Source organism: Brachyhypopomus gauderio, chromosome 10 (genome assembly GCF_052324685.1).
Source record: "Brachyhypopomus gauderio isolate BG-103 chromosome 10, BGAUD_0.2, whole genome shotgun sequence".
Classification (NCBI taxonomy): Eukaryota; Metazoa; Chordata; class Actinopteri; order Gymnotiformes; family Hypopomidae; genus Brachyhypopomus; species Brachyhypopomus gauderio.
The window spans coordinates 21,186,675-21,211,757 of NC_135220.1; the positions used below are offsets into that span (position 1 = coordinate 21,186,675).

Here is a 25,083-nt window from a genome sequence, read left to right on the forward strand (position 1 = left end):
CTCCACGTGCCGCATGACCCGCGGGCTGTGGCTATGAGGCGTGAGGCCCGTCCCGTCCTGAGTTTCATCCCTGCGCACTTACATGCAGTCTCACTGGAAGATTTTCCCCCTGCTCTATGAGACTAGCTCATCCCTGACAGGCATCAACAGTCTGTGGAAACAGCTGCAGAATATCGGCTGGACGTCTTGGTGTTGATCGGACTCTGGGAATGCAGAGATTTGTATATTTGTGTGAATTACTATCTTATGTTAATGAGTTTGAGTAATTATTCTGGCTCACAAAGTGCTTTGTCATCTGCTCATAGAATGTATCCCAGCCAGTACAGCAGGTTAGAGTCCAACACACCACTGATCTAGTATCCTGCTAGATTCAGGACTCCAAGCTGCAGGCTGAAACCTAAAAAAAAAATAACATAAATAACAGAAGAATACAACCAAAGGAGAAGATCATCAATAGTAGTGCAGCGCGATACGTCCATGTGGAGGACTGGTGTTCATTTAAAAGACTCTACAAATAGACGAGTCGTCAGTCTGCGTTTGAAGACCGCAAGAGACGCTGATGTTCAGACAGCCCGTGGGAGTTTGTTCCAACCTCCGGGAGACAGGATCGAGAAAAAAGCCTTGATGCTTGTTTCCCATGAGCGTAAATGCACACACACACACACACACACACACACACACACACACACACACACACACACACACACACACACACACACACACACACCTGTCCTTCTACGTCCATCTACACCTGCTTGTGTCCACATCTTTGGAGTGTAATTCTGTATGCATGGCTGGTATGGAAGAGAGAACTGCTGTGACAACAGTGTGAAAGATTGGGTGAATTGTTACAGACTATATTTAAGGCTTGGTTGATAAATTCTTTTAAAAATGCATTGATTTGCTGGAAATTCTATTTCATCCAGTGCCTGCTGGTTTGCAGCCTGAAATAATGGATTAAATACACTGTGATTGCTATTTCATCTTGGATAAATAAGGGGAGAAGAGCAGCTCTTCCTTTGTGAACCTCACTTCAGCTCAGTTTCGTTCTGGGCTCCTGTCAGCCGTGCCGTCGTGGCTGTGGTGCTCAGACCGCACCAAACCTAAGCTGGAAGTCATGGCAGCTGCTTTGAGGAGCTGTCTCCTGCACTCCTCCTGCCTGCCACAGGCCTGGCTGATATCTGAGACGGGCCTCTCCGGTTCACTGTTTACTCTGCTTGCTGGAAGGGGCCACGTGAATGGAAGGACACAGGCCAGGTCAAGGAAGGACAAACCCAGAGACTGGTCAAAGCAACCTATTCAGCATATTATATACTGCTCTCCAGTTACACTTATCGCTGTACGTTTACATAGTCAGAGAAAGAAAGGGAAAGATTTTCCAGCAATCACAACGGAGGCCATAACGGAGTGCCACTCTCTGCTTATTACCGTTCAGGCTGTAAAATAAATGCCTTGTGATGTAAATGGCTGTTTGAGTGGGTCAGAAGTAAAACTCCTCTTTCGTACCTTTGAAGTTGAGGGTCCAGAAAAAGAAAGCGAATATCAGCAGTGATAAAAGTCCAGACGTTAAAGTCCAGGAGGACTGCAGGATCTGCAGCTTTAAGATGCAGTGAGAAGCTCGCGTCCCCCTCGGAGTTCATCATAACGTGGCACTGAAATGATTAGAAATGAGTGCGGAAAGAGTGTTCGATATCTGCTCTGCATCAGCACAGCCTGCCCCTGCTTACTTATGCAGTCACAGCTGTGTTTGGTAGACACCGTGGATTTGCTTGGTTACCATGTTGAAGCTGAACTTCAGATTGAATTTCTGACAGATATGGGGTGGGGTGGGTGGGTGGGGGTGTGTGGACTCTGTACCTGCACTCTAGCCATATGATATTGCAAATATCTAGCACCCAAGCACCCTGTGTCATTCCTTTCTCAAGCAGTAAGGTGACCTGATCTTACTGGGATGGCATACCATGGCATACCGTTCTCAACACAGCATTAACACTGGCACGATGGGGGCGCGCTTGTGAGTGTTGACGTGCCAGGTTTTGTTTTTGTTTTTTTTACGAGCGCTGCAGTGTTTCTGAAGCCCACATACGACCGTGTCACTGCTGGTCTGAGAGAATATCATCACTATTTCTTTGTTTTGTTTTTTCTCTCTCTAAATTGTGAAAGTGCATCTTGTCTCTCTCACACGTCTCGTGGCCAAAGAGAAGGAGAGAGCACTTCTTCAACTTCAGTAAAATTAAGTGCCTAGCTAGAACAGGGGCCTGCACCATTACATCAGATTGAATTTTGGACATCAAACGACCCAGCGGACGGAGGGGCTTTTATAGAGACACAATAGGTCCTCAAGACGGATGTCCAAAATGTGGATATAGAAAGACAGAGGCAAAAATATATGAAAGTATAACAGGGTTTTTTTTTTGCAGCGATCACAGATGGAGAGAGGGCATTAAAAAAATACCATGCTGTGGGATTATAGGGGACAGAGACTGCAACGTGATGGAACATCATGTGTGTGATGAGGAGATTGTATGTGGTTAGATGCTGAAGGAGAAGAAAACAATAATCTAACCTATGAAATAAAATATTACCAGAACCAAATTTTTGTAAAGCAGTGGAGTTAAAAGGCTTCCTCTAAATCAAGTCAAATAGGGACTTTGGGGAGTGGTCTATGGGGAACTGAGTGAATTATATTAAATAATTGACTAATTGCCTGTTAAAAATAGCTTTTTTAATAAGCAAAGGCTGATCAGGGGTTATCAAACACAGTGGGACACTTTCTGATCACATAGCCAGGGTTTTAGTTCGTATATTTCCGACCACACTGGGGAGACGTATTGAGCTGGAGGATTTACAGTTTACGGGATCGTTTTCTTTATTCAGGAGCAGAGATATCGATTCTTGGAAGGCAATGTAATGCAAAGTCAGTAGAAGATGAGAAGATGTGAGGCCATCATTAACACGGCCATGTGTAAAAGGGACAGTGAGTGGAAAAGCTGACAGCACCTGGGATTTTACCACTCTGCATAGTATTAACTACTAAGTCAATTTCATCTTGGATTGCTGACAGAACCAGGCCCAGGATAAATTTGGCTGGCAGATACTTGTCTGAGGTGATGAGCTAAAGACCTGCTGGCGTTCTGCTGGTGCTCAGTTGTGTGCTGTACCTCAAGGAGGGGTTGCTCTACCTGTCCAGTAGAATGTGAATCAAGTACATATTTGTAGAAAACTCCACAGCCTCTGATCAGGTCCAGTAATATTTAGCTTTAGGCTAAGTGAGGCATGTTTAGAAATGGTGATACTACTATATTCACAGGATGTTATATTACACAGTATGATTTGCCAGTAAAGAATCAAATAAGTGAATATGCGTAAGGTACAAATGAAAAGAAGAATTTATTCATAGTAGGATTACAAAAACTCAGTAGATCATAAAATCATATAAGAATCAAGAGGTTTGGCTGATAACCCAGTGTTGGGTTAAGAATAGAGTTTAAATTCCTCAGCAGGTTGTACATGTTGGGTTTGTAGAAAAAGCAAGGAAGAAAAAAAATGAATAAATTTAGAGTTGTCCCAGTTTGAAGCATGGGGGGCTAGTATTACATGTGGATTATGTAACATCTCAACTACTATTACAAACCAACCCTTGGCATCAACCCTCAGTAACCTTCAGTTTACCAACATTTCTTAAGAACAAAATGCTATCAGTTTATCAAAACTTCATCTCCCGTGACCATTGCCTGAAACCGCAAATGAAAGATCGGACAAACCCCAACTGTGTCACACGATCGGATCAGACGTAAGCAAAGACGTCTCAACTAGGAAGCCCACATGTCTGTTTCTGTGTGGAAGAGAGAAAGACTCCCTTACTCGTATGTGGTTCATCTCTCACAATACAAGTGCTGTGCTGCACTGCTTTGTTTCAGATTCACACAAAATAAATGTAAAATGTATTTCAAAAAGTGCATGACACACTCGATCTGCGTTTGTCAAGAATAACAATAATATACGAATAATACATAAACTAAAGTGGCAGATGTATAAAACACATGTGCCAATATGCAGACTAAACACCCACCATGTAGAGAACCCAACAGCAAGCCAAACACTCAGAAAACATAGTTCCTCGATAAATCTGTGCAGCACACACACACAGTGTCCTTATCAGAACAACAAAAGTAAAAACAGGAACATGCGCGGCCTCCTAGGAGCACAAAGCCGTCTCAGCAGGACCACGCAGGACCTCGCAGGACCACGCAGGCGATGTTTAGCAGCCGCAGACCGTCGTGTGGTTTATAGGAGCGTAGCTTGAGTGGATCGGACTCAACGGCACCTGCTCGTGAAGTAGTCAGATGAAGACGTTGTCAGACACAAGGTCAGATCTCTACGTGAAGGATGGAGCACGTTGCTGTATTTAGCAGGACAGATGATAAGGTGCACACTGCTGAGATGGTGCCGTATTTCACTTTATGTTGCTTCCTGTGGAAAACTGGGAAAGGATACACCCACCATGCATGGATGGCTTTGCAGGGTGGATCGTCCATCTGAGTAATGAACTCTCTCTGTCATTTTTCGCCTATCCATCTTTCTCCCGATGCCACAATAGATGCAGTTATTGACTCCGTAGACTAACTCGGGTCAATAGCGCCTGTGTTGTCTTCTGTAGCATTATTGGATATCAAGCTGGTGCTTTTGTTAACCTGATGATGTATGGAACGTAGCTGTACATGTTCTCATTCAGTGAATTTGCCAAGCAAACAAGTCGAAGACGAACTTGAACAGACTCATAGAAATAGAACTGATTTGAAGTGGCACAGACGTGAGGGCTTCACCTAGAACAAATTCCAAAGGAAAGTGTTTGCACAGTGGTTGACTTGTTGAGCTCACGTCACGATATTCAAGCTAAAGTCCCAGAAAGTGGCTCTTGATAACTAAGGCAAATAGCATCAGCAGATTAGATACAGACCATATCTGTGCACGTACACAGTGTACATATAAAGTAGGTGTTTCTAATATGGTAATGGGTGAAAAAGGCAACTACCTAATACAGAAATTTATATGAATCTCTTTTCCCAAATAAAGTGCTCCACTCTTCTCCGATTCATGTGACATGGCTATTTGTCATCATCTCTGCATTCTCCATCACCTAGAACAGATCATTTTGGTGTCCTTCTCCTGACGTTCTACCAGCTCTTTGTTGAAGCTTTTCAATCCTAGTCTTCCAATGTGACAGCCTTCCAGACTCACAGTGCTCTCTTCTCTGGATCTCCTCTCCATATTCTAAGCTTAATGAAATTGACTCTTTCTTTATCCATATTGCTCTCGTTTTAGGATTGGCCATAAGCGTATAGATGAACATAACTAGTTCAATAAATAATGCATATTTCTGTATGATGAACCATCTGGTGGTGTGAGATTAAGGTTGAACTTGAGGTTAAAGAATTTCATGTATGAATCATGCTGCTTTGGCTGAAGTATATCTTGGAGACGAAGCTGGTGTTATTGACAGGGGAATGCATTTGGCTTTACACACACACACACACACACACACACACACAAAATCAGATGAAGATCAGATGTTAAAATCAGATTAAGATCAGATGTTAAAAATCAGATGATTCCTAGCTGCAGTAAAGATCAGACGTGCAGCGTTTCCTCTGCGCTGAGGATTACCGTTTGTTTGCCAAGACAGGGAACCATGGCTGAGGCCTCTCAGTTTAGGCGGCTTGTCAGAAATGTGGAAATTGTTGAATGTCCAATTGTTTTGCATCCATACTCTTGAGGTTGAGTTGATGAGCAGAAGCCCTGGTTATTTTTACTCAAAGCCGATGCCAGTGAAAGTGGTTAGCCTCGGAGATGTGATTAGTAATATGGCCACCATATGCACATCAGGCCCAAGTGATTAATTTGATGTTTTGCTCTCTGCTCTTCTGTTTCATACACATACTGAGTCAGTTCCACTGCCCACACCTAATCAATGCCGTTTAAACATTTGCGGTTTCTCTCAACGCTGTGCCACTACTTCATAAACGGCACACCATTGATGGAGTGAGTATGTCTGTAGCCCCTCCGAAGTGTTTATTCGATTTAGCTGAGGCAGAGTCTTTGGCAGACGTTTACTGAAGCTCTGACAAGAAATAATTTTCTTCTCTTCTCTGAGAGCTGCTGTTCATTCGGTCTCTGTAGCCCCGAGTTGGACTCGGTGATTGTAATCCCAAGATTGCTAGTGTGATGGTGCTGGTTTGGGCGTGGGGTGCTAACAGGAAAGCGGTGGGTGAGAGTGTGTCGTGCTGTTTATAATGAGTATTTTGTTTCCCGCCCCTCACAGTAACGACACCCTACTGGCAAATTCATTAGTAGCTGACATCATCACTAAAATGAAAGAAAAATCATCCAATGTCCCTTTTCCTTTCCGTCCACCCACCCCCCACTCCACTCCGTCCACTGCCAGTATCTCTCTGTGAGCACCATTCAGACACTCAGAAAGGAGAAACAGCCCCTCGTGCCACATCTGTGCGTCGGCGCGTCCGCTCTGGGGAGACGCCGCTCAAACTTCTGCGCGCGCGTGTGTGCGTCGCGAGGAGCGCGCGAGGAGCTGAATGAAGGCAGGTTATAGAATCAGGAAATGGGAGGACCCGCGCGCGAGGGAGACCGCTGAGACAAACCGCCCGATGAATTGAAAGCTTGTCTGCGCCGCGGAGCGAGCGGGTAGTGACAGCGGCACGGCACGGTACCAGCACCAGCGTCCGGACCGAGCGGAGTCAGCCACGAGCCACAGCAGCGCAAGTTTCCTTGCGAAAAAAAAAATTGCAAACACGACGTCCCGCTTTATAGCTTCCGTCGATTTTTTTTTTGATTGCGATTCTTTTCCGCCCTCACCACCCGAAGGGAAACTGCACGTTTTGAGGGATCTTCCGCTCTCGGAGAGCGACTGGCGCAGCCGCACGCAGGAGATTGCGCGTCTTTGAGCGGCGTTTGGATGCGTGAGAGGCGCCGTGGCCCCCGCACACGGGCGCGCAGCGAGGAGTGTCCGTTTGACCGCGACCTGCAGGGGATCTTCACACGGCCAATTCGCCAGATAAGTCGTTTTGTGTGCGAGAAGAAGTGGAGACGCGATCTGGAGGATTTCTTCACTTCTCGCTGTTGTTTTTCGCCGCTTTTCCACGCAGGACACATGGCTGCCTTTGTCCCGCAGCCGCGGTAGCTTTGTGATCGCAGCTGTCACTGGGATCTTTTCTTTCTTTCTTGGAAACGCATCTTATTTCGCATGGCTGTCCCCCATTTATACGGAGTGGAGATTGCTGGGTATTTGTGGATTACATTGTTTTACAAGCAGAATGTGAAACGCGGCCGTATTTACTAGACCGCGAAAGTGATTTTTTGACTTGGTGTTTCCCTCGGTGCCAGCCTCACCACATCTAAAGGTACCAGCAAGCGAATTTGATGCATTTTCCTGAACAAAGCAACCTCACGCCCCGCTTTTAGCCTTAAATGCTGTTATTAAATCCTTTATTCGTCTGTATTTATGTGTATTGTGCGTGTTGTGCTAGTTTATTTTCTGGTGCTGGTGAATTGTGTACACTGTCTTAGCCTTGAATGTGTCCAGATGTTTGAGCTTCTGCTTTCAATAAAATCGTCTTTGCATTTTCGCGTCGTTGTGTGGACGGTTCGGTTCGGTGTCAGACACAAAAGAGGGAGGAGGGTGTGTTGAAGCACGTTTGTGTTGTACCGCCGTACATAACGTGCGATAGATAATGATGATGAAAAGAAATGTATGTTATCGACTACAATAGCTGTTACTGGCTTTTCATAGCTGGGAAGTTTTCGGAGCTTTGTGTGGGTCTGGGTTCAGTCGGTCACTTCATGGAAGGTGAACTAGTCTCTGGGGCTGTAGTGCAATATTCGTGGTGTGTGTGTGTCTGGTTCTGGTCCCTTTATATTTTAAAGGCGGTTTATGCACAGCGTTCTCAATGCTGAAGCCCAAAACTTAGTTTCATCATGAGAAGAATTGTAAGCAACATTTCTCAGCAAAAGCCCAAGGTGTATTTCTCCATCATATTTCTCCATCAAATAACAAGCTCGAATCACGAGAGCCTAGCCATAGTCTGTATAGATAGGTTACAGATGGATTGAAATGGGTCGATCGCTCAGTGTTGATCGGTTTTAATTAGCCGGTGCCTTTTTGACACCACATTGTCACCTAAATAGGCTTTCATTACCTAAATGCTGTGTAAATGCCAACACTGCGTGTTTGCACAATAACGCAGTAACGTTAACGCGCTCAGCCCAATTCCGAGCGGAGAATAATGTATTTTTTCCCATGGACCCACAGTGCCATCAAGTGGCGAGTTTGTGAAATGCGGGAGTTCATTAGTGTAGGTCCTTTGATGATGAAGCCCACCTGGTTCGTTCTGAAGCAGATGTACTAAAAATCTCTTTCTCTCACTCTGTCTCCCAGGGCTCAGATGCCAGCTCTGAGAAACTATTCAGAACAGCTGCAGCTAAAGGTATGTCTCTTCTTTCTCTCAGTTAGTTGTGTATTTTCATTTTCAGTACTGCAGTTTGCTTTAGTGTGTATGCTCTGACACAGCATGTATAAGGGGAGTTAGCTCATGGATGACTGCTGTCTGAAAAAACGACCTCTCGTTGGCCTTATTGCCTCTGTTTTGATGGATGCTTTGTCTGACATTTCAGTATGGCAGGTGAGGAATCGGTGGCTGTACTCCAGGAAAGAGCAAGATGTCTGCTTTGCTTGTTGTATTACTGTAATACATTTATTGTTGGTTGTCTGGTTTTTTTTGTTGTCAGACAGTGTTAAATATTCATCTGTGTTCTCTTTCACTACAAATTGTGAAAGAGAAATCCATCTCCTGGGCTTTAATAGGTTGACTCCAGCATAGCTCATTGTGATGGATGGGGAAATCCATATGAGATACAAAGTGTGTGTAAACTGCACACTTACAGCGCTGGCGTGTGCTAGACGTCTCTTTGTTGTACAGTTAAACAGTAAATGACAGATTTGTGCAGTAGACTATAAAGATAAAAATGGGAGCCCTGATTGTGCAGAGTTTATATTATCTTTTATCGCCGGATTGTGTTTTTAGTGAGTCTGGGTGCCGCTGTCTGTAGATGCACCGCTAAGACGGCGGAGGATTTGATTTTCAAAAGAGGAACGACCTGGGGTTTTTTTTGTTTTTGTTTTGAGTTTTTTCCTTTTTGAGCCAACAGTTTCTTCACTATATGAACCCCCTTCCCCCTCTCACACCACCGATTTGCGCTTAAAGCCTGTGGAATTCGAGCTGGTTCGTTTCTCCAGCCTAGAGCCACCTTCCATAATGGAGCCTGGTTTAGGAAGCCATGTTGTGCGTTAGCAGGACGGAGAGTGTGGCGCTGGGTGGCGGTGGTGGGGGTGGTGGTGTGAGGTAGGCAGCTGGAAGGGATCTGACCCCAGGGAAGGGCTCCGAAAGAGTGCCTGATTGATGCCGACAAGCCCCTTGTACCGCCTCTTCCTTCACTCCACTCCCCTGGGCCTCAGCCCATTTCCCACACTCTGGTCTTTGATGGCCTCCAGGGCTTGATTTGTAGGCTTGGGCGGACAGCTGAATGGCGCTGCTTGACAGAGAGGTTTCTCCTCCAGGAGACGGACACCTTGCAGTGGCTATTACGCCCCCCTCTGAAGGGATTAACCCCCCCCCCCCCCTTTGTGTTGCCTAAATCAACACGAGGTTGCCTTCCTGGCCCATGAAAGAGTCTGGCTGGGGAAGCGCTACACAGATAGGCCGTGTCGTCTCGGAGGCTGCCAGGCTGCTACTTCTGCCATGCAGTTCATTTCCATTTAAATGTGGATCTTTTCTTCTTCGTCTACCTCATCTAAGCCCTCACCAAGCTCCCCCCCTATGCTAATGTGCGCGGGGAAGAGAATAGCATGGAAGCCGTGATCCTCCTCAGTGTAGGTGCTGAGAAACTCTGTTCTGCTGGTGTATTTATTTGGTGTGTGTGTGTGTGTGTGTGTGGGTTTTACCAGCCCCTTTGACTTTTAGTCCTTAGGACAAAAGGAGGAAGAGCCCCAGAATTAGAGAGCTGAGCTGCTAGATTGTGTGAGGATGAAAGGTTGCGTTTGGCTCCAGGTGGGAGGCAAAAGGTTTGCCATGTCTGTTTGCAGTATGTGCCGTATGTTGGTACACATGAAACAACGATTTTTAGGGTGACGTTCTAGCCTCGTTGTGAGATTAATGAACCTCTATGGAGCTGTGTGTGTGTGTGTGTGTGTGTGTGTGTGTGTGTGTGTGTGTGTGTGTGTGTGTGTGTGTGTGTGTGAGAATGACTAAGTCTCGGAGCATGGAAAGGCTTACTTGACTTGTGCGACTTCTCACCCAGAGTGATGCTGAGGAATAACTGGTGGATTTAAGTCATATTGCATTAACACTTTTGAAGGACCGTTTATTCATATACCTCAATGATTTCATATTTTAACGTAGGTGTCAGCGGTCAAGATGTGCTTCAGATTGTTATGATGAGTGAACACTGTTCGGAGTGTTATGCTGTGACCCCTAACATATTTCTTTTTCTATATGATCGTATTCAAAGTATTTCTCTGTTCAGATGTGGGAGTCTTTTCTTCCTTCATCAGGTCTCCTTAAATGGCACCTCGCTCTCAGTCGGCACAGAAATATGGCCGCTGGGATCGTTAGCCATGAGGTTCCCTGTTTGACTCGCGAGTCCTTTCGTTCTTTCCCACTGCAATTATTACGCGTTACCCTTTAATTAATGCCTCTGTCACTTAGCCTGAGATGCGTGTCCAACACGCCTTCCTCTATTTGTTTATTTCGTTACCTCAGGTGCTCGGGTACGTGGCATTCTTCCTGCAAGATCTCCAAGATTGTTGCTAAGGAAGTTTATTAAATAAAGTTTAAGATGCTTTTACATCTGAGGTCCATCTGAAGTTTGCCAGCTTAGGCGCGAGATGGTGAATTTAAAAGGAGAATTGTCAGAGAAATGCTTCACTACGGGCAGTTATTGACCAGTAAGAAAATATCAACATAGCAGTTAGAATAGATGTTTACATGTATTCTAAATTCTACAATGAGACAGTCAATATAAAGCTGTTGGCGTATTGAGATATTAGTGAAGTTTTCATATTGATGGTCAGGTTTATAGACCGAGTTAGGAAGCTGAAGTTGGCACCTCAGGAAGATCCATGCAGGACTCTTGTGTTTGATCAGGAGAAAGAGGGCGTGGCCTGTAAGGATCCCAACAAATGTGTCCCTGCTGCTAATCCTCTGTTGGTTTATCTCGAGAGCGTCTCTCATTTCTACACTCTCCCTCTCTTACACTCTCCATGGAGGCCAAAGGCAAAATGTCAGCAAACCGCTGATGGGGGCACTTAACCATATGTTAAAAGGCTCTTCAAATATATGAAATTGTTTAAATAGAATTTCCTAATGCCAAGACTGTTATTTTGTGCTAACAGGTTTACCTCAACCGTTCTGTATTGTGGAGTCATCACAAGATGCAATTTTAATGTTTATATTAACATTAATAGTACAAATGATGATTAATGTTCTAGTACGAATGACCAAATGTCATTCCCAGCAAGATGGGGTTAAAGGTTTACAAACCTAGAAACTGGCACAATTGCTTCAGCGTTTCACAAGGCTTCATTTGAGCCATTGCTAGTGTTCTCCAGCAGGTCACATGGTCTCCCAGCTGACAGGAAGCACCCGATGTCATGCGAGTGGTGTGGCCGTGCCAGCCCTCACGAGGAAGACCTCTGCTTCTTCCTCTTCAAGCTCTTTGAACTGAAGGTTATACGGACATGCACAGATAAACTGCTATGTCCAGGACTGCAAGTAACATAAATTATTTTTGGCATTTGTTACATGCAGTTTATATAATTTATCCCTTATATCGTCATCTTGAGGTTTCTCATATAACTATAAGGGAGGAACAACAACATAATTAAGATTATAATCGCCCAACTTTCAGAAATATGTGTGAAGTATATGCAAAATATTAGTAGTCTGCAGCATCTGCAGCACTAGATGTTTTGCATTAGAGTGTAAACATCTCTTATCCTTTTAAATTTCTATATCTTTATGTAGGCCTAAATCTTAAGGTTCTGATCAGTCTAAGGCCATTGTCAAACAAATAAGTAATATAGAAATGGGTAAAAGACGCTTGAACATTTACAGGCTATTGAAAATGGAGCACAAACTAGTCCAAGCAGTGATGGTTCTGCCAAGATCAGGACGAGGGCGTCTCCGAGTGCTAGTGTTCGCATTAGTCAGCCAGCTAACTCCACGTCCGAGATCCTTCCTTGAGTAGGAACACGTATCAGGCCTTTCATCTCATCCAGCTTTTTGATTGGTTGCTTGTAAGATCTCTGTCTAGTCTTGCAGTTGCCTATTGGTGTTACTTCTATCCTTAACTGTACTTATAATGATGCTAAACACTGAGTTTAGTTTGCAGGCTTTTCCTGTTTCTCTGGACTATATTTAACTTGGAGTCTAATAAACACCACACTGTCCGTGATTAGCAGGAGCCCTGGGTCTGTATTCCATCAGCCATGTAATAGGTGGGAGACGCCAGGTGCAGACCAGCAGACTAGCACAAAACACTCTGAAAATGGTTTTCTGAAATGGCATCTTCCGTCATGGCCAGCCTGCTATATCTTACATTGCTGTTCGGCTTTTCTGTATCTCTTTGGAAGAGGGTGTTCTTTTGTCAAGATTTTATCTTTGGTTACAGATGTAAAATGGCTGAAGGTCATTATATATAAAAATAACTGACAAGACCTCAGACTTTGTTTTGGTGTAATGACTGGATCAGGGGATGATCTTCTAGGCCTGATCTAAACCCCCCACTAATGGCCTGAGGGGACAGCAGTGGAGGACAGTCAAGAAGCCAGACACAACGCAGGACTCCTGGTGTGCGTGAACATTCTCGTACCTGAAACGCTGCTGGTGGTGTTCGTCAGCTCTTTGCTTAATATCCACTATATTAAGTCAGTCCAAATTGCGATCCTTTACACCGATTCCCCCGGTGCACATCGTTAATGGCTGTTACCCTATGCAGTCGAGCACATTAAACTAACAGAGACGGACTGTGCTCATAAACCCTGGCCCACGCCGGTTCAGAACGGGTTCCGGTACGCAAGCGGATGCAAAGAGGATGCATGTGTGCGTTATAGCAGGGTTGGTTAGTTCATGTGTGATACTAACACAGTTGAAAATGTTCTACTCCATTGTCCTTTCCTAAATGCTGTCTTGGTGCTGTTTACTGCCAGCTCACCTGCTTTGAAATTGATAGACAGACAGATAGCGTCTGGCCGGGACTGTTGGCGGCTACCACCAGGGCGTCCGCCAGGGTCTGGCACACGCCACTGCTGGACGGGGGGAGCCTGGCTGGGATGTTATAGTCCAGAAATTGTCCTGACAGAACTGCATTATTTTCACCAAAATTGTTTAATAGGTTTTGTTAAAATGTGCAGAACTAAGCGAGAATCGCATTTGATTTGTAGAGTTGGTGGTTGTTGGCAGTGTCTGAGTTCATGCTTCATTCTTACTGATGGTAGTGACCTGAAGTCATTAGAGGATAAGGATTATCCCCTTAGGGACTACTGCATACTTCTGTGAGGTTGTCCATGGCTTTGGAGCAAGGGATGAGATTTATACAAGAGGGAAAAAAGGGCCTTGTGTGAGGGGGGGAGAGGACACCCACGATGCATTTGGGGACCAGACGGTGGTCAGTTTGAACTCTTGGGTGGGATAGTTGCCCCTCAACGGCCCTTTAGTTGCTCCTCGTCACCTCTGTGGTCATTCAGTGGGAGAGTTACTCACTCCAACAGTAAATGCTGAATTGCAGGGTGGAGGGAGAGCTGAATAACCAGAACAGAAGTGCAGATGGCTAACAGTGCGAGTTCAGCAGCCTGGCTTGCTTTGAGGTCAAAATGAGCAGTGTAATTGCAGTCCCACGAGATTAACGTTATCTTTCCTCCCTCATTGTTTATTTAATTAATACGCTAGAAGAAAATAAACAGCCTTTGACCTTCAGAGGAGGACTAACACACTTTTCCCCCTCTATTCTTCACAAGCGCTCTCGCACGCGCACACACGCTCTCGCACGCGCACACACGCTCACAGCCTTCAGAGACCTGTATAACTAAATGAACGCTCTTTGTTTTTGCCCCCGACACGAAGAAGTCTCTCTGACTTTTGCCTCTCCTGCCCCAGCATGATCTCCTGGGGCTGTTCAGTGACCCTCTGAGGGTTGGTTTGGGGGGCCACCACATTCCTGGAGCCACACTGCGGAAGAGCTCTCCGATGGTCACTCGAGAGAATTATTTTACTGCAGGGAAAAATCTGTGTGTACTTTCATATAAATACAAGCTAATGAACCGTGAAATGTTCCATTTTATCACCATCGGTTGCGTTTCAGGGAGATTCCAGCCCTCGGCTGTGGTTTTGTAAGCTGTCAGAAGCACCGTCTCGTCCAGAGGTTTGGGGCCATCTGGTCCAGATTACCCTACCAAAAGCAACCACTATTTGATTTCATTTTTAAATAGAGAGCTTTACCCCCGTGTGTCAAAAAGTGACATCCTAAACCAGATATTTCAGACAGACATAGGGCCTTGGGTTTAGGGGACACTGAAAAAGCAAACAGTTCATGCTGCGCAAGACTGCTGGTTCTGGTCAGACAGGGTTGAAAGGGGGGAGGGGGGGAGGGTCATTCTCAATATATGCACACATGTCGAATCATGTGCATAGAATCATATCACTTATGCAAACACAAGTTTCTCTACAGCCACAATGCTGGTGGATCAGTTCCACTGTATTTGAGAGGTTTGTGTTCATTTTTGTGTCTGAGTAGTGTTTGGTTTTTGTCGTGGTGGGGGGCAGTTGTAGTTGTGGGGGGTGGGGGGTCACAGCCTTCTCTCGGAGGACTGCTCCGTACAGAGCCGGCTTTGTTCCTACGGTAACCTAACTCCAAGCTGGGTTGTGTCTCAGCGAGTAGATTAGGTTACTTTCCCTTTCCTGTCCCGTCCTTTTGTCTCTTCCTCTGGACTTTCAAACATTTCAAATAAATGTTCTGTTCAGTTATGCAGCCGATACTGGGCCAGAATCCAGGAGAGCTTCATGTCAACCTGGATCTCATCTACATCCTGCTTTACCCCGACGTCCTTCTACTATGGACATTTGCCTTTTGTTACTGTGTCACTTTTGATGATTCTTTTTAAACTGTACAGCCATATCAAGGGACGGGCAGAGTTTCAGATGAAGCTCAACCCAATGTATCTAATGTTCATTAACGGACATGCAGCGTGCGTGTTTCTAATCCCCGCTGACTGAAACATGACTCTTGGTAATGAGACGACATGACACAGGCTGTTCCAACTGGTCAGTGCCGGTTTGGGGAGGTTCTACAGTGTCTTAGTTGGCTGATACTCCTGAAGGGAGGCGACTGGGTGCTTGTGGCCCAGTATTCTTGGCAGTCTGGATGGATGAGAAGCTCCCAGGTGGACGCACAGTAAACACATTCACAGAGTCCTCTTCAGAGAGAGAGACTGATTAACGGGTTCTTGGACATCCGTCTCTCCAGTGGTGATTAAAAGTGGCTGAAACCAGGTGGTGCTCGTGTGTTGACCACAGTGGGCTTTGTTCTGATTGCACTCGATCAATTATACAAGTGCACCATAGGAAAGGGAGTGAAGTGGAGGAAGAGAGAGACGCCCTCCTGCCGTGGGACTGAAACGGAACACCTCGCTTTTGACGTCTTAATTGTTACTTATTATTTCTCGAAGCTCCAGTTCTCCATATCGTTATGATCCACCTTTGTTAGACACACACACTCACACACAAGTAAAGCTACCTGACATCCCCACCCTCCTCTAATAAACACCTACCACAGGGAGCTAGGGGAGGTGAAACCCCTCCCACATTTAGTGTGGGGAAGTTAAACCCCTCCCACAGGAAGTAAGAGGATGCTGCATGTGATCTTTGCTGGGTAGAGGTGTGGGTCTCACTAAAGCCATCGCGCTTTCTTTGTGCCGCTGTTTAGGACCGGCGTACAGCATCTGATGGTCAGGGAGATGATTCTCTTATAACGGCTCTCCGTCTAACCGGAGCCCCGTGAACCTGAGCTATATGAGAAACCCCGTCAGTAAACAGTCATAGTTGGGCATTGTATCTCTCCAGGATGGTTAGTGAAGACAACCTCTTATTTGAAAGTCACTTTTCTTAGAAAATTCTGGTTATGAGATGTGTGTTCTAATCACATGACCTTTTAGGATTACCCTATTGAAATAAATTTAGTTCCATGACGGTGTCTTCTTGTATGATAAACTGGTGCACAATTCTTTATTCCAGGGAGTGAGAAAGATCAAGAAAGCACGTGGTTTGGAGGATATTTTAGTGTTAGGGCTCCAGTACCAGTGCTGAAGACTCCTGGGTAGAGTAAGGAGAGTGCTGGTGACCCCCCACCAGCCTTTGCTCCCTGCCCACGGCTGGGGTGGGGGGTAGTGCCTCCTGTCACTATTGCCCCTTGTAAGAGTGATTTAGAGTGATTTTTTTTGACCGTCTGTAGCTGATATGGAGGTGGGACAGAGAGTTGTTGCTTTAAACACATTAGCTATTGAGAATGAGACTGTAAGGTATTTCTGTAAGGTGTTTGCAGTTGGCTGTACCAGTCTTGTCTGTGCTTCACACCGGTCTTGCGTTGGTGTACTTGAGCACGAGTGCAGGCTACAGAGACGTTTGCTGCCCCTGTCATCTCTACCTCCTGCAAACCATGAGCCTCTGGATACACACGAGGATTATTATTTTTTGGACGTGTACACCCACATCCAGGGGGCGCTCTTCTTTTCTCCAGGCTGCACATGTTGTCACTGCAGCACGCTGGCAGAAAAAACCACAAACGAGTCTTCGTCGCGGGGCTTAACCTGACCTGGGGGCTTAACCTGACCTGGGGGCTTAACCTGCCTTGGGGGCTTAACCTGCCTTGGGGGCCGTCTGAGCACCGTGTCCTTACAGCAGACATTGGGAGCAGGAATGGCACCTGCAGCGGGGCACACAGGGAGGTGAAGGTCAGGTCTCGGAGGAGCCGACCCTGAACGTTCCTGATGGGAGAGCGTGCCTGGAAGAGATTATGGAATGTAGGCACAAGAAGCAGCGTTCACCACTCACTGTCTGTGGAGCCAAGTTTAATTCAGCTTCACACATACACACACACACACACACACACACACACACACACACCAGTTTAGGGTTAGCACTGAGAGAGATGAACCTCCTTTGCCCTTTAGTATAGGAGCGGTGCAGGGGGCGGCCATGACGAGTCACCATACTCAAATGTCCTTCTGACTGTAACTCGAGTGAGTTACAACGAGAGAGAGAGAGACTGGCAGACTTTCACTCATACATCACGCATCCAGTTTTGTCAGGAGACGGACCTTTTGAGACGAGCCCTAGTCTTCAGAGAGTCTGCACTAGTTGTCCCGCTCCCTCACACTCTGAAATATGCAGACATTCCACCGCTGATGGAAGAGGCCCGTTGTTTGCTCAGCTCGCATCAATTAAGCTCCACACGCAGTCTAGGCGTGCGCCCGGCCCTCCACGCTGAAACGCAGTTTTAATTCCACTGCACTACCAAAAGGCTGTGCAAATATTCTTTCTAATCCGAGCCCCTGGCGAGAGGGCGCACGACCGAGGGACGAGCGGTGGGGGGGGTTTAGCAGAACAGCGCCATGCCACCCGGACCTCCAGCTCACGGAGAGGAGAGAAAGTGCCCATTGGGATTTATAGATTTGTTCAGAATGGAAACAAAACCTGTCTGGGGATGCGGGGAGGTGGACACGTTCTGGCTAATTCAAGAGTTCTCAGCGAGGGGCAACTTCATCTGTACGAACGAGCCTTTAAATCACAACTGGCCAAAAAATACACACTTCCCTCGGTACTAAACTTAATGGATAGCTGTTTTTTTCTTTACTAGTTTTGTAGTCAGATATTTTAAAATGGCAGAAAAATGTGGAGGAGAAACACAAACATTTAAAACAATCCATCTCCCTCGCTGCTAGAATGTGAAGGTGAGGAAGCCCTCCATTAAACAGCAGCAGTGTTTAAAAGGGCAGATGTTCATACATTAGACACGTTCTCACTAGACTGGTTCCATATTTTAGTTTGTGTAAAGCCTCCTGTTGTGCCACATCCCAGTGTTGGATTCAGGCCTGGTGGTGACCTCATCGCCCTGAACCAGTTTGATGTGACCTGTGACCTTTGTGACATAGTAGCTATTATAAAATGGATAAATTGTGGCTGTATAGGGATGTGCTTGGTCAGTAATACTGAGAGGGGCGATGGTACTGAACCGAAGGAGTGTGTGCTGAGAAAACGCCCCCCCCCCACTTTACGCTGACCCCACCAGCAGCCTGAACCTCCGACCCCAGCCCTGTGGGGACAAAGGATTCATGGCTGTTTCTGCTAAACCCTGACCCCGTTATCACCCTCACATAGCAGTGGAAATCAAGATTCATCAGACCAACCAATGTTTTTTCCGGTCTCAGACCGTCTGGTTCCAGTGAGCCTGTGCCCGCTGGAGTAACCGGTTCCGTGAGATCCCGGCTGACAGGGACAGGGCCGGATGTGGTTCTCTGCTGGTCTCTGTGATCTGCCTTGGATGTGTTGGGGGTTGAGATGTGTCTCCAGCTCACCGAGGTGGTACAGAGTGGTTATTTGAGTTAACAGCCTGCCTGTCATCCAGAACCAGTCCAGCTCTTCTTCTCTGACCTCTTTCATCAACAAGGTGTTTCCTCCAGCAGAACTGCCACTCACTTGATCTGAAAACCGCAGGAGATCAGCAGGTTCAGAAGTACTCAAACGGGCCCCAAGAACATATTACATGATACGGCATATCATATATAGCATGCCTCTGGCAAAGTCACTCAGATCACATATTTACAGGAAACATTTGTGTTCACTTCAGCAACTCTGAGTATATTATGGTATGTTGTTCCCATGACAATAAAGAGCAGTCTCTGGTCTTTTCGGCCTCTCCGTCACCAGCTGGATGTTTGTGTTTGTCAGTATAAGCACCTTTTCTATTTATGAGCGTGCAACCTCATTTTTGTCAGATTTCCTGATGACATTAGGGGTCAAATGAAGGCGCAATATAAACGAGTGGGAACTGTCGTCAGTCAGTGAGTGGTCAGTCGGCTGCACCGTGTGTGTGTGTGTGTGTGTGTGTGTGTGTGTGTGTGTGTGTGTGTGTGTGGGTCCGCTGCACACTGACGGGAAGCTGGCTTACAGGGAGCAGTAATATGGGAGAGGGCGGTTGGGAAGGAGAGAGAGCATGCTGTGCTTTTACTGTCACTGATGTGGAGACACAGAGACAGGCTGCTGGGTGAGACATGTACATACGGGAGAGTGAGACAGGCTGCTGGGTGAGACATGTACATACGGGAGAGTGAGACAGGCTGCTGGGTGAGACATGTACATACGGGAGAGTGAGACAGGCTGCTGGGTGAGACATGTACATACGGGAGAGTGAGACAGGCTGCTGGGTGAGACATGTACATACGGGAGAGTGAGACAGGCTGCTGGGTGAGACATGTACATACGGGAGAGTGAGACAGGCTGCTGGGTGAGACATGTACATACGGGAGAGTGAGACAGGCTGCTGGGTGAGACAGCTGCCGGGTAAGACATGCACATACGGGAGAGTGAGACAGCTGCTGTTTAGTCTTCCTGTCAGAGAGGGCAGACACCCAGAAAGGCGTTTGACAACACTTCACTGGGTGGGCTCCTTACGAGCCTCCCACTCACACTCTCTCTCTCTTTCTCTCTCTCTCTTTCTCTCTCTCTCTCTCTCTCTCTCTTTCTCTCTCTCTCTCTGTCGTCTGTCGCATTGTCATAGTCATAAAGTTAACAGTCATAACTTTGATGCAAACACTCTTTCTCCAAAGCTACAGCGAGGACACAACAAAACAGGTGTCTCGTGTGTGTGTGTGTGTGTGTGTGTGTGTGTGTGTGCTTGACTCGATTCTGTTAAGCGTTGCCATTATCAGAGTGTTTCTTTCAAGCTGCAGTCATTCTCGGAGCACATTAACACCTCTAACAATCACACTCCAGTGGCGGTGTCGGGGGACATCACCAGTGGAGTCATTATTGCATTACTGTTTGGTCTTCCTCTTGTGAATATAGAACGCTTCAGTCTATTTGTGTCTGAGCCCCTTTTTGACGATGATTATTAACCTGCTGCTACAAAGATTATATCCAGTGCTTAGCATGCCGTTAATGTTGGCAACTCTGTAGCTTATCTAACCTGACAGTTCACCCTCTTAGGACGCTTAAATCCTCAGCCAGGTGTGCCTGCCAAGGTTCTGACCAGACATGTAGAAAGAAGTGCAGGGTTGTCAAAACAAAATGGGTCGGAGGTGGTTCCTCGTGGGCAGCCCCGCACCTGCACCACAGCTCTGTTGTCTGTGATGGGCGTGATGGGATTAAAAACTACTCCATCACTAAACCGCTCGGAATGTCTGTGATGGGCATTTACTCTCGGCTTTGCGCTGTTTCCTGCAGACAGGCTCCATCTCCGCACTGCCTGGTGGTCTTGCAGACAGGAGTCTTCTGCTTTATGGCTCCAGAGTGCTGATCAAATCAATTTGTTTTAAGAGAGCGGAATAAAACCGGCGTCATTCATCACTGTTGCTGCTGGTTTTCCGCCATTTGCTCTTTCTTCCTAGACTGAGCTGTGTTTTGTCCCAGAGCACTAGAGCTTAATGCATTTTGCTTGCTCACACCATAATGGCTTGAATCATCCGTTAGTGCAGCGTGACATGGATACTAACGTTACCAAATGCACCACCCACAAATGAACTCTCCAGGGAGGGGCTCTGTTTTCTGCTCTGCTTCCTGAACCTGTAGCCTACACCGTGTTTGGTCTCTGTCTGCCTTTTCAAAGCCAGAGAGCAGGTCTGGAGTATAGTACCAGGATTGAGCCCTGTTTGATAGGAACCTTTAATCCAAAGGAGGGTGGGGGATAAGACGGTGACGCAGGTTGTGAATGTTGTTGATGCTGGACTGAATAAAAATGAGGAAAAAAATACAAGTTTCAAGGTGGTGGTTTGTGAGGTCAAGTGCGGGTTGTAGTATGATGCCAAGCTGAATCGTTTTGGTCTGTTAGGTTCTTGGCTAGACTGTCAGTTTTTTGAGGACACTGTGGACGTTTGTGGGTCAAAAGACACATTCTCAGTTCCTCGATTTTAATTGGAACATTCAGTCTCATGACCCAAGCGTCCTTGGGTACTGAGAAAGGCACTGTATAAGTGTAACTTCATATTGTGAAGTATCATGTGTTCACACTGATGCCATAGAGAACGTGAACCTCTACCTGGCTGAGGTGCATGTGAAACCCTCCCTGGGTTTGGGTGGCAGGTGTTTGACGCAGCAAACTGTCCCCAGGGGAGCCATTCACACTTGGACATTATCGATCTTTGTCTGTCGGAGAGTCTCTGGAAGCTCCATTAGGGCTACATTACACAATTATGTCCCATTAAATGCTCAGCAGCTCCCGGCCCAGACGCGCCGTGATGGGCTCGATAGGAGAAGCCGTACACAGAGGTCCACGGTTGCCGAGAGCGGAACCTGCCTCGTCGCACATCGCCAGGCTAGGCCCAAACTCTTTGATCCCAGAACCAGACCCCACACGGGGGGATTTGGAGGGTGAGCTGGGTAGGAAGTGGAGATGTGGTTGGCACAGAAAAGAGCAGCATCATATATGAGATCCATCATAACCCTGAATTCTCTGAAGCTCACGAGCTGATTTGCTTTACTCTTATTTAATGTGGAGGTCTTCTAGAGCTGCCCTTTCTCTACTGCAATCTTACCGGTCATTTCTGCTCCTCCAGAGTTCACTTCAATTCTTAATTCAGCATAGAATTTCACATTTATTTCAGTGTCCCTGCAGTGATCTTGGTCTGTTGGCACAGATTCTAGAAACCAACATAAACAGTATTCCTCAGTAATGTGTGACGCATGTTACACCAATCAGTCAAATATTTACTATATTAAATCACTCCCATCACGTTACATGCTTTACTGTTGTAGGGTGACTGAAGGTTTCCGTAGCACAACTGAGTACTTAACTGAGTAGCACATACAAAAACATAAATCCCCCACGCCAACCCACTGCAAAAATGTATTCAATTAAATTGAGTAAATGTAGCTATCCCAGTAACTCCTGTGGCTATGGTAGTAGTAACGGACTGTTCTGTTACAATCTACTCTGATCACTAACGGGCCTTTACGTATGTTTTATCGTCACAACATGTAATTTGATGGCGTGGACGTGCATGGCGACTCTCCTGCTCGCTGACGGAGGTACTGTTGCGTGTACCATCGGCTCTGTGTTTTTATAAATCCTCTCTGTCTGCCTCCCCCAGATTTTGGCGCCGATACTCTCTCCACCAATGCCAGCCAGGACCTGCAAGGCCTGGTTGTGCCCAAGGTCTCGGGCTTAGAGCGCAGCCGGGAGAAGAGTCACGAGAACTCCCTAGCCACACCCCCATCTCTGGGGCCTTCTGCCCAGGCCACGCCCCCTCGGCCCCCCCACCTTCCTCCACCGCCACCCCCGCCGCCCCCGCCGGCAAATCAGCCCCTTCCTTTACCCTCACACACGCCCACCAGCTCCGCCCAGAGCCCGCTGTCGCAACCAGAGCGCCCGCCCCGGCGGCCCACCCCCTCTGCCGCCCTGCCTCTCGCCCAGGGCAACAAGCCCCCTCAGGCTGCCCTGCCCCGGCCCCTGCCCGAGCTTCCCACGCACCACCGGCCGGCTCCCGCTCCAGGAATAAACCCCCTCTCCGCCTCGCCCGTCTTACCCAGCCAGCCGGGCCACGGTCAGGCGGTGCAGCGCCACCCCCTCTCCCGCTACCACCCACGCCCGCTCTCCGCCTACGGCAACAGCGTCGCCTTCAACGGCCTGAGGTGAGTGCGGAGCGCTGTGGCCTCGGATGTGATTTAAGGGATTTTGCCGCTGTTGTGTAGGCATGTTTATGGCTCCTGCGTTTTCTGCTGCAGTCAGAACCCCTGATGTGTGTTTGTGTGTGGGTGTGTGTGCGTGTAGGACGCTCCTGTGCTGGAACTTTCCTGTTTTTTGTTCCCTGTAAATCAAAGACTGACATGCAGGCCATGTTTTCCTTCGCTCTCCTCGGCTGTTAAATAAAGCGCGAGCCCAGCGCAAACCAAAAACGTAGCCAGGAGCGAAAGCCTGTGCATTTCTCTTTGTAAACTAAATGTCCATTAATTCTTGTTATGCTACTAAGAGGCTTAGTCATATTTTGAAGTCATTTTTTAGTTAATCTCTTTTGCTGAATCCTAGCAGTAGCAAAACCTGAACTGACAGTAAAAGTTCTCTTTATCTCACTCCCTCTCTCTCCCTCCCTCCCTCCCTCTCTCTTCCCCCCTCTCTCTCTCCCCCTCTCTCTCAGTAATAGCAGGAGCAGTACCCCAGGGAAGCCCCACGGGTCTGCTCCAGGCCCGCACCATCAAGCTGTCCCCTCTGGGGCATCATCGTCATTCCCCCTGCCCCTGCCAGCTAACCCCAACACACCCCACTCCTTCCCCCCCTCCCTACAGCCCTCCACCCATTCTCATCACCCCAATATGTTTGCGCCACCTGCCGCCTTGCCTCCTCCACCACCGCTGACCTCAAACGCCCTGCCTGTCCCGGGACACCCAGCTGGCAGTGCCTATTCAGGTAACACACCTCTGTGCACGTACGCTTCTGGGTGTAGGAGTGTTGGACTGTCCGTGTGACCTTTCCCCTACTCTGGGACCTTGATAGGAGGTTTGTTGTTGTCTTTTGAATGAGTGGAATATGGAGCCCCTGCACCAGAAACCTGTAGCCAAAAAAAAAAACCCTAAAAGCTAACCTAAAATCTTCCCAGAATTCCCAGAGTGCCTTTTGAGATCTTATGAAATTCATGAAACACACGCTGTACTTCAGTTGGAAGACATTTTTTGCCTGTTGAACAAATGGAACATATTTGTGGCCTGTAGCCCATGTGGAGTTTGTTAGCCAACCATTAGGTTAGCCCTTCATCAACGACTCTTCTCACCGCTGCGAGACTTCTCTTCAGCTCCACTTTTAACACCATTGTCCCAGAAGGTCTGCAGGTCAAACCCCCACGCTTGTGTGTGCCAGGTCCCATCTGTCAGTGGAGCCCAGATTTCCTGACAGACAGGGAACAGCAGGTGTGGCTGGAAACACACACGAGGGCCCCTGACCCTCGGCACTCGTGTCGCTCAAGATCGCGCGCTCTCACCTCTTTTCATTAATCACCAACCGCACCTCCAAAGTGCCATCTGTGAAGATATTAAAGTCTGCAGATGATACCCTCGTGGTCAGCTGTAAAACGTCTTCCACACATGCCTTAAGCAATTGGTGTCCCGGTGAGGTTCTAAACAACCTAAAGTGCAATACTTTAAAGGCTGCAGTGATGGCTACCGTTGGACCGTAGAGCCCCAGCCCCGACTCTCACCCCACGCACAAATGGTGCTGTGGTCTCATTTGAGGAGTCACTTAAGCTCCTGGACGCCACAACATCCAAGGAGCTGGCGTGGGAGGAGAAGACTGAGAGGACATTCATTCCGAGGCAGCTGAAACTTCACGGTACCACCTCCTCACCTCCTACATTACCACTGGGTTTCGCTGCTCTGCCTCACAGGAATGAACTCCAGTACACCATTCCGACTGTGAAGAGGCCCAACGGACATAACGTGCTCGTATTTCTGGAGCCAGAGCAAAGCGGAGTGACGAAGCGTGCTGACAAAATCATGGCCGGCCCTCCCTCGCCCGGACACCGTTCTCCACCGCTCCTGTCGGGCTGAGGACCAAAGCCGGCAGATGCAAGGGGCGGTTCTGCTCCTCGTTAACTCCAGTGGCCCTTGCATGTTAGCCGCTGACCCACCACTCGCATTCACAGTAGGTCATTACTCTGCTGCTTGCAGAGGTCAAATGAATCATCCCAGCTAGTGCAGTACCTGTGCTCAGGTGCCCATTTAGCACAGTAATAAACCTTAAACCTTATATAATCCCATA

At 47.3% G+C, this 25,083-nt stretch overlaps 1 protein-coding gene across 6 annotated transcripts in view; it reads left to right on the forward strand.

Moving 5' to 3' along the window:
• Positions 1-25,083, forward strand: part of auts2a (activator of transcription and developmental regulator AUTS2 a) — a 302,379-nt gene that overhangs the window by 263,674 nt on the left and 13,622 nt on the right. For all 6 annotated transcript variants that reach the window (XM_077020418.1, XM_077020417.1, XM_077020416.1 and 3 more), the window contains 3 exons: positions 8,453-8,501; positions 22,427-22,967; positions 23,471-23,739. In XM_077020418.1, the coding sequence (XP_076876533.1) occupies positions 8,453-8,501; positions 22,427-22,967; positions 23,471-23,739 (859 nt within the window). The remainder of the gene's footprint in view (positions 1-8,452; positions 8,502-22,426; positions 22,968-23,470; positions 23,740-25,083) is intronic.